The following is a 9,402-nucleotide window of genomic DNA, read 5'->3' as shown; positions in this document are numbered from 1 at the left end:
GTTTAACCAGCAGACAGGTTTCACCTGGAGCCTGCTGGGTCTCAGAGGGGGCAGGCCCATAACTGCCTGCTGCAGCTCATTCTGAGTGGCTGCCTTTATAAGCCAGCAGCTTGGGTGCTCTAAGGGCTTTACCTTTCTTCAGTTCACTTTGTCTTTTAGGAGCCTTAGTTTGGAGGAGGGGAGGTTTGGGGCCTGCTGCTTGCAGGTCTCTAGGAGGTAAAGCCAGCTCTTTCTGCCTTTCTCAGCACTGCTAAGCAGGTAAGGGCACAGCAATGAGCTGCCTCTGCTCCCCCAACCCTGGGCTGGGGGCTGCAGCCCAGAGCAGGGCTCTGCCCTGGGGCTGGCTGCAGTTGGGAAGCCTCCTACCACTGTGCTTCTCCTTTGTAATGTCCCAGGTGAAGGACAATGTCATCAGGTAGTTCCGGGGTGGCCTCAGGGCTCGCTTCCCAGCCCAGCTGCAGCACCCCTCAGCTGGAACAAAGGAGTTCCTTCCCGGAGCGGCATCTCCTTCCACCTCAGAGCCGCTCGCTCGCCCTGATCAGAGAGGAGGACTTCTTAAATAGCTTCAATGGGTATGTGTCCGCTGGGATGCGTGCGGGGGCTGAGCCCTGCTCTTGCCTCGTGTTTGTCCCCAGGGGAATGTGTCCATTGTCGGGGATGGATTGGGGTTCACGGTCTGGCATTGGTGCTCCCAGCATCGGGAGGCACACGGGGTGCAGGCTGGCGTTGCTCCCCTGTAGCTGATGGCCCTGGGTCTGTGCGGTGTCTCTGCCATCTGCACTGTTGTAGCTGAGACCAGGCAGTGCTGTGCGTCCCAAAGGCCACCAGCTCACACCCCTGTCTCTGCTGCTCTGCCAGGAGCTTCTCTGATGAAAGCGATGTCTGTGGGGCTGATCTGTTGGACTGCAGCTCCTCCGCCCCCGACCCGCAGCTGGTCCGGAGAATTGTGTCCCAGGTGGAGTTCTACTTTTCTGATGAGAACCTGTCCAAGGATGCTTTCCTTCTGAAACAAGTCCAAAACAACAAGATGGGCTTCGTCAGCATCAAACTGCTGACGTCCTTCAAGGAGGTAGGCAGCCCATGGCACCTGCCAGCCGGGGTGGGAAAGGGCCTTTGGGTGGAGGGTGTCTGGGTGTGCTCTGTCTGGTCTCTGGTGGGGTGTGTGGGGAGGTCCAGGCTCCCCTCAGGCTGTCTGTGTCCCAGGGAAGTGCTGGTGGTGCAGAGCTGGGCTCTGCTCCCTGCCCTCGATGTGCTGCAGCAGTTCTGCAACCAGGGAGGGTGGCTGGGGAAGCAGTGAACACTCCTCAGTGCTGGATTTGCCTCTTCTGCCCGTTGTCCCCCCGCGCTGCTTTGGGAGAGACCATCCCTTAACCAAAAAAGCGCAGTGAAGTGCTGCTGGTGTGAGGTACTGGGAAGCAGCAGCTTGTTGCTGCAATCCAGGGGGCACTGGAGACCACCTGCTGCAGACCCGCATCTGCTCATGTGAAAGGGGAATGGTGCCTTGCCGTGACTTCAGCCTGCCTGGTTGATGGATTGAGGGTGGTCCCTGCCTGGGGACACTCATGGGGACGCAGTGGCTCCCTTTCTCCCACAGATGAAATACCTGACGCGTGACTGGCGGCTCACACTCTACGCCCTGCAGTTCTCGGAGCTGCTGGAAGTGAACAAGGAGGGCACCAAAGTGAGGCGGCGGGTCCCCCTTTCCGAGTCCCTGCGGAGCTTCTCCCCCAGCAAACTGCTGCTGGCCTGGGAGCTGCTGCCGATCCAGAATAAATTCATGGGGACCATCGTGAGTATGTTCAGCCCCTTTGGTGCCATTGTATCCATCCGCATCCTGCAGCCGGGCCGCAAGCTGCCCTCGGATGTGCGGAAATACACGTCGCTCTTCCCCGAGCTGCTGAGAAAGCGCTGTGCCCTGGTGGAGTACGATAGGCTGGGGAGCGCCCGCAGGGCCTTTGAGCACCTCGGCTGCCGAAGCCACCAGTGCGGTGAGAGCATCAGGGTGGTCTGGCTCTGCTGGAAGGTCTCCAAGAAGGAACCTCAGAACAGGAGGGAGGTGGCGAAGAAGCTGGGCCACCAGTGGGATTGGAAGGCGCAGGCGGCGGCCACGACCTTCCCCGATGGCATTGGGGGCTCCCTGCTCTACCGCTCTCCGGAGTCAGGCAATGCTCCAGTGTCACCGTCCCTGCTCCTGAACACGGAACCCTCGGCACCCACCTGCCCATGCAGCACCTTCCAGCCCAGGGACTTTAGCAACACCTTTACAAGATCGCTCCTCACCAGGAAAGTCTTCCCCCCACTCGGGATGGGCTTGGGCACCGGTGGCTGCCACGGCTTCTGCTCCAACACGGAGTGGCCCCACGGCTGCGGCTGGGGGAGCGGGGTGGATACGTGGGCACCCAGGGGCAGCAGGCCTGCTCTGCATGCCACACCTCCTCCCAGAAATTCCCTGGCAGGAAATCGGGTGCCTGAGCCCCTTGGCCTGCGGGGTGGGGTGCTTCGCCTGCCCAATGGCCCTGATGGCACCAAGGGCTTCAGCAGCAGCATGGGGAGAGGAAAGCTCACCCTCCAGCACTGAGGCTCTTTGACCTTTGCATTTGGGGATTTTTCTTTTTTTCTTTTCCACTTCACTCGAGCACAATAACTCTGTGTGGGCCCTGAGAGCTGCGGGCAGTGGTGGTGCAGCTGGTGCAGGGGACGGCAGTTATCGGTTGATGACGATGCTCGGAGCAGGTCAGCATGTGAGACGAGATGCTGAGCAGCAGCGACCCCAGGAGCTGCACCATACCATGCTGGTGGCACCGAGAGCGCGCCTGTGCAGGCTCCAGAGGGGCTCCCAGCACCCCAGCGGCGTCGCTGAGACTGCTCAAAGGAAGGGGCTTATCCCCTACAACCGCCGGTGCTGGGGGCTGCTCTGACGGGACCTCACCCCGCACCTTCTGCAAGCCCCACCCGCAAAGCTGAGGTGGCTCCCCGAAGTCGTCGTTGGCTGCACTGGCCCACGTTGTGGATCTCGGATGGGAAATAGGCAATAAAGAGGGGTGAAACTTCCAGGCACTTTCTGGCTGCTGCAGTGAGTTTTTTCTTTTTAATTATTTCCAACCCCTCTCACCCCCACCCCCCATCCTATTTAGTGTTGCGGCTGCCCACAGTGGAGGCAGAGAAGGGGAGGGGGGTCCCTGGCTGGCCTGCAGCTCCCTCCCTCGCCATTCTGGGGGTGATTTGGGTTATTTTGGGGGGTGAGGGAGGCAAAGCCGGTCTCTGGGGCTGAGTGAGGTGGGCCTGAGGAAGGGTGTGATTGCCTTGATTGGCTTTGAGGGCCTTTGCAGTGAGCCCTGTCCCTGCTGGAGGGGACGCTGGTCGTGCTCAAGACGGAGGCCTTGCAGGCCTTGTTGGGGCGTGTCTGTGCCCTCCCCAGCCCCCGAGCTGTGTCCCTGTCCCAGGGGCCCCGTGCTGCTTTCTGCGTGGGGCTGTGTCCGTGAGTCCTGCAAGGAGCTGTCTGTCGTGGCTCCGCCACCAAAGGACTGCTTTGCCCGGGGAAGCCTGTGTCCGTGCTGTCCCCCCTGCCATTGCCTGCCCTGTGGGCACTGAGTCGGCCCTGGCTGTGTCTTGGTGCCCTTTGGGGCTCGCTGGCTGTGATTTGGGGCTCAGCAGGGCTTCTGTACCCCTTGGGTGCCCTTTCACGGTGGCCCCTGTGCTCCCTCCCCCTCCCACGTGGGCACAAAGCCATTTGCACAAACAGCTTTTCATGGAAACAGAAACCAACACAACAGATACCAGCAAACCTACGACATCCCCTCCTGCCCCAACCTACCCCCAAAGTACACCACCCCTACTCAACCACCACCCACTCCCTCCATCTCCTCCACATCCCTGCCACCCCACCAAAACTCCCTTGGCTCCCCAATACCGTCTTGCCACCTCCCAATAACCCCTATGACTAGATGGCCCCTAAAACTCCTTTCCAAGCCAAACTATTCCATGATTCTATGAAACAGCGTTTATCTGCCTGTTCTGTTTGCCAGCGGCTTGATCCAGCCCGCTGCTAGAGAGAATGCCACCGTATGTGGTGCTTTTCACTGCCTCCCTCTGACTAAACTGTCCTAGGACCTCGGCTATGGACTTGTTCTGCCAAATCAGTGTGAAGAACTTGGGGGCTTGTGTTGTGCTTGGGTGGCTTTGGGGTTTTGTTTGGGGTATTGGAATTTTTTTCCTTTGTGCCACAGTGCAAGTTAAATAGTGCTGTGGTTTGTCTTACGTCTGAGCAATTCTGAATATAAAAACACCATGTGCAAAGGAATTTGGAATCGTCTCCTGGAAGCACAGACACTTCTGGTTCTTGCTGGAGTGAAGAAGGAGCAGAAGAACTTATTTCTTCAGCTCCCAAACAGAAAGTAAATGCAAAAGTCAGCTCCCGAGACGGAGAGCCTGCGCTCCGGCACCCGCTCCAGCTCTGCTTCTCAGTTTCTTCTTTTATTGGTGTCACGTTGGGCAAACTTGCCTTTCATTCTGTCTTGAGGAGTGCTTTTCAAAAGGAAGTTCTCATTTTGCCCCTCCACTTGACTAGATGCTAGAAAGAGTCAACCCTCAAATGCTGCCCTAGAATGTTAACCTCCTGTATGACATGAGAAACACAAAACTCTGCATGACTGTGTTGCAAACAACGTCTATGTGTTTGCCTGTGCCTCTGTAAATCCCAAGCCACGCTCTTGTAACATCACACTTGCTAAGTTTATTTGCTGACTCCCACACCCACAGGAAGGCTTTTTCCTTGTACCCTCAGGTCTGTTGGTTCCCTCTAAGTATGGTTTTAATCCATGGGGTTTTGTCCCAGTTGGATGGAAGGCGTGGAGGTCCTGAAGAGCCTTGCTAAGGCAGGCAGCCGGAGGGAGAAGAGCGAGTCTCTGCATTGCAAAGGCTGCAGTATGTATCAGATGCAGACGATCCCTACGGACCTTCTCTTAGGAGACAGGCTCTCTGGCTTTGCTGTGTGGATCTACGTGTCTCCATCCTCTCCAGCAGAGATACCAAACCCTGGCCAGCTCTGAGCCTCCTCTGCAGTACAACTGCTGCTGATACGTCTCTGTCCAATTATATTTTCCATTGTACCCTCCAATTACCACAGAGACATTTTTCAGGCTCCAGAGAAAACGTAATGGGAGGCGCAGTAGATGAGGGCAACGTATTCTTGTTTCTTTCATTACAAAGGGAAAGAAAACATTTTCCTTTCAACAGTAAATAAAGCAGGCTGCGATTGTTTGCTTTTTGCCCAGCATAGCAGCGTGAATGGGGAAAGCACTAGATTATTGGCCTCATTTCTCCTTTTTCATCCCCAGCTGAAGCATGAAAGACAGCAGCGCCTTGCACTCACCAGTAGTCCGGCGTCACTGAGTCCTGCCTAACTCTCACCATCTTTCCCCACCATTTTTTTTTCCCCTGGATGTAACCCATGTCTTTCCTGAGTTCCCGGCCCCTGATCTAGGTAAGACCCTCTTACAAGAAGGGGTCACCGTGAATGATGTGAGAATCCTGCTCTTTACAGTCGACACTGTGAGGTGATTCTATGGAATTATTTTAATTGCCTTATTAATTGATGTGGGAGATAATTCATGTGCTCATCTCGTATCCTGCTCTTGGGAAAAGCTAGAATATAATAGGGAATGCTTGATTTGCTAGGTATTACAGCTGAAATATTGCGCTTTATCTTATTTTTTCATTGTGGGACCTGTTTTATGTTATGTTGATTATTAAAACAATGCCCTTTCTGTTAGTCTTCTTGTAAATTATAAAATCTAAACGACAGCACATGAAATTTATGCCTACACTGTGCGTCAAGGTGCTAGGAGGGCAGCTAATGAGTTGCGTTCTTTGTTGTTAGGCGACTTGGGATGTTGTAATGACTCTTCAATTTCATTATCTTGAGAAACTGTGGCAAACCTTCTGGAGTCCTAAAACACCATCTAGCGATGGCTCCACCGCCCTGCCATCCAGGTACACTGCTGTGCTTTGATTATTTTTGAATGATCCTTTTTTTGGTGGTAATTTATCTGTTAAAAGTGCCTGAAGCCTTTTCTGCCCCGTTAGGCATTCTGAGTGCTTTGTAGGAGTCGAAAGTATTCACTTCCCTGCAGAGGCGTTACAAGGAGTGTCAGAAGTGTTCAATATTGTACTGACCGCCCAAAGCTCAGACCTCTGAGGAAAGCATCTGCTCCGATTAGGTACCTCTCTGTGCCTTATACCTCCTGTAACAAGTGCTGATCAGAAATGCGGAGAGCGTTTGGACGGATGAGAACGGGATGATGCTTTCGTAAATGGCCAGCAGGAGCCGACAGTAACGGTCCCATGTCATTAGGTCTCGGTCTCCGTGACATCTCGGACTCGGAGGCTTTAGTGACACCTCAACTGACTCACTTCTTTGGATGGCTATCCAAATCTTTCAAGTGCCCCATGTTTTGAGGCAGGTAATGGCAGGCGAAGCTGCTCTGATCTTGGTACTCCTGCCTGGCTTGTTGTTCCTGCCTTTTGGTCATCGTTTGCACCTTGGGAATCTGCTGCCGAGAGACGGGGATGGAAACAAGTGCAAACAGAGAAGATTGGAAAGGTGAAGGTTTCTTGTTAAAATGCGTATTAAAAGTCTGAACGGTCCACTTCTACAGATTATATAAGGGCTTCTGATACTGACATTTTCAGAAGCAAAATGGGAACAATTTGAGTAATAAGCAAATACCCCGTAATAATCTGTAGAATATGGCCCTGTTGTCCTCAGTAGATGTTACCCAATGGATGTCTTCCCACAACGAATCACTGTACCTTGGTTTAATTGTTTCAAAATCTTTTACTTACGGGCAGATCTCCAAAGCAAATTTGAACACCACAGAGAGAGCCGTGCTAGGTACTGAGAGGCTCGCTGGATACTGGAGGCAGCATTTCTGCAGGGCTCTGTCTGAACTAGCCTCTCTTGCTAAGGCTGTGCACTCTAATTCCTCTCCATACCACTGCCAATAATCGCAACAGGTAAACAAAGCACTCCCTCCCCCTGATTTATTTATCTACAAATATAAACCCAAAGTATTATGCAAGTGGCAAACTGAAAGCATGATAAAGTGCAGAATATGGTTCCACTTAAGAGAAAGTTTAGGTACTTGGTGGCTGGTTTCTCTGTGTGAGTGTCCGAGGAGTATGCTTGTGGGGTTCATTTACAAAAACCACTCGGGCAGAGGCTGTAAGTGCCGCTTTATACTGTGTCCAAGGCTTGGCTTTAATGGTTTTGATGTAACGCAAGGGGAAAGTCCAGGGCAAATTCCCAGTTCCCACCATAGTGTCTTAGCAGCTCTGCTTTGATGCTCTGGCAGTGCTTAAGGCTTACATTTTCTCTGCTTGCAGTTTAACCAAATAGCTTACGCCTTAATCGTGCAGAACAAGTTTCCGTACCCCTATAAAGTGAAAATAACGCCAGCTTGTTTGACCGCATTCAGTTAAGAGACAATATGCTCTGTTCTCATCAAAACAGAAAATCCTTTTCCTTCTGAAATCTTTCAGCATTTGAAGGTGTTAAACACCTCAAAACCATTTGTAGGATCTGTCAACACCACCTAAACTGCTCAAAAACCATTCGCCGCATACATTTTGTCCCCGCTGCTACAGGTGTGGAGGTTGAGGGCAGAGGAGAGAGTGTGAAGGTTTTGGAAAGAGCTGGGTCCGTGAGGAAGAACCAGCTAAGCCTTTGCTTGCCGAAACGACTGTAGTGAAGTACAATGCCCAGGTGCACATGAACGTGAGTGTGTGAAAGGCAACTCAAGCTAAAGCTGGAAGGAGCGAAGGCCAAGCACTGGTTGCTAGGGATTTGAGGGAAAGCTGTGGCCAGGGCTCTGACCCCGTGGACAGAGAGGCGCGTGCAGAGTCAGCAAAGACTTGTACAAACGATCAAACGTTTCCCTTTGAAAGAAACATGAATAGATTTTTTTTTCTGTTGAAAACCGGGGTTAGAAATCAAGAGGAAGGGTGAATGCCCTGAAGGCAAACTTGCTGCTAAGGCTGCCTCCCTCCTCATCCTCCCACAGCGACAAAGAACACGAAGGGACCCTCCCAGGAGATCAGCTGATCACTCTGTGCAAATACGAACCCCTCCTCAAACGGATGAGAGACTGTGATCACATCCTGTACCAGGCCCTGGTGGAGATTCTCATCCCAGACGTGCTCAGGCCGGAGCCCAGTGAGTATCCTGCGGCGTGGCTGGGAGGACACGGGTGGTCCCAACTCCTGCTCGGCTCCTGCTCCTCGCTGGGCTGAGTCACGGGATGTTGCGTGTGAGAAGCAGCGATCCGTGACTCACTCGGTCTGGCTACCGCTTGCCACAAGGGTTTCCATTGTAAAAGCTGAAGTAGAGGGTTTTGGGTTGAATGCAGGCTAAAATACGATGGCAACAGCAGAAGTTCTCCTGCCGTGTTGCTCTACGTCGATGGTACTTTGTGGCCCCTGGAAATCCCCATGCTTTTTAAAGTTTGGTTGATTGCGTATCACTTCTCCTGACGTTGGCTCGGAGTCAAGGACCCAGCTGGTTTCCCTGACGCTAAGTTGAGCTCACAGCTACCCAGATCAGCGGCTGTGCTTTCCACAGCAGCTCTCAGCTAGAAAGTGGTGTCCCAAGATGACATGGAGCAGCTTTTCTAACTCTGCAGACTTCTTTGCAGGCACGCTTACACAAGCAATTGGTAATTTTGCCAAGAGTTTGGAAGGGTGGCTGATGAACGCAATGAGTGAACTTCCCCCCGAGCTTGTCCAGGCCAAGGTAAGCAGAGGGAGCACGGGGCAGGTCCGGGGTAGGAACTGAGTGTGTGCGCGTTGCAGTTTTCCGCAGGGACTGGAAATCACTGCTGGGGTTTGGCCACATGTACTCCAGACTAGCACCATATAATGAATATCTATCAACGCAAATCGGCAAGGAGTGGGAGGACAGGCAGGGCAATCCCTTTGTACCAGAGGCTGATGGTGCTCTGTCCATTGAGCCGTTCCCATGTCCCGGGATTGCAGATAAGCTTTCTGGAAGAAAATCTCTGCATGGCATGAAGCTGTCCTACTAAAAATTGCAGGACACCCCCTGGACTGAATGGCGTTGCAGAGATTGAACCTCAGGCTCCTACTGCCCCTCTCCTGAAGCCATGGATTCTTGCAGCCGCCTCTCACCTTGCCAGTCACTGCTAGAGGCAGAGTGAGGAAACCTCTTAGTTTAAAGAAAAGAAATGCAGAGGCTGGTTTGCAAGACACGATAGGTGGTGCAAAAGTGGTGCTCTGGAGCACTCGGCTATGCTTTGGGCAGCAGCGTGGGTGGGACTGTGCAGGTGATCCCAGCTGATGCGCACCGTGTGCTTGAGCTCAGCATTGAGAAGAGTTTGCCGTCCAGCC

General features: G+C 53.1%; 1 protein-coding gene across 1 annotated transcript; it reads left to right on the top strand.

Annotated features, from left to right (window-relative positions):
* Window positions 1-405: 405 nt before the first annotated feature.
* LOC142049687 (la-related protein 6-like) lies at window positions 406-2,578 on the top strand. Its single transcript, XM_075077617.1, has 3 exons — window positions 406-572; window positions 859-1,069; window positions 1,595-2,578. Exons 1-3 carry the CDS (start codon window positions 406-408, stop codon window positions 2,576-2,578), a joined length of 1,362 nt encoding a protein of 453 aa, XP_074933718.1.
* The last annotated feature ends 6,824 nt before the right edge of the window (window positions 2,579-9,402 follow it).

The sequence above is a fragment of the Phalacrocorax aristotelis genome, chromosome W, assembly GCF_949628215.1.
Source record: "Phalacrocorax aristotelis chromosome W, bGulAri2.1, whole genome shotgun sequence".
NCBI classification, from domain to species: Eukaryota; Metazoa; Chordata; class Aves; order Suliformes; family Phalacrocoracidae; genus Phalacrocorax; species Phalacrocorax aristotelis.
Note: the sequence above shows the minus strand (reverse complement) of the source record. Positions and strands in the feature narration are given on the sequence as shown.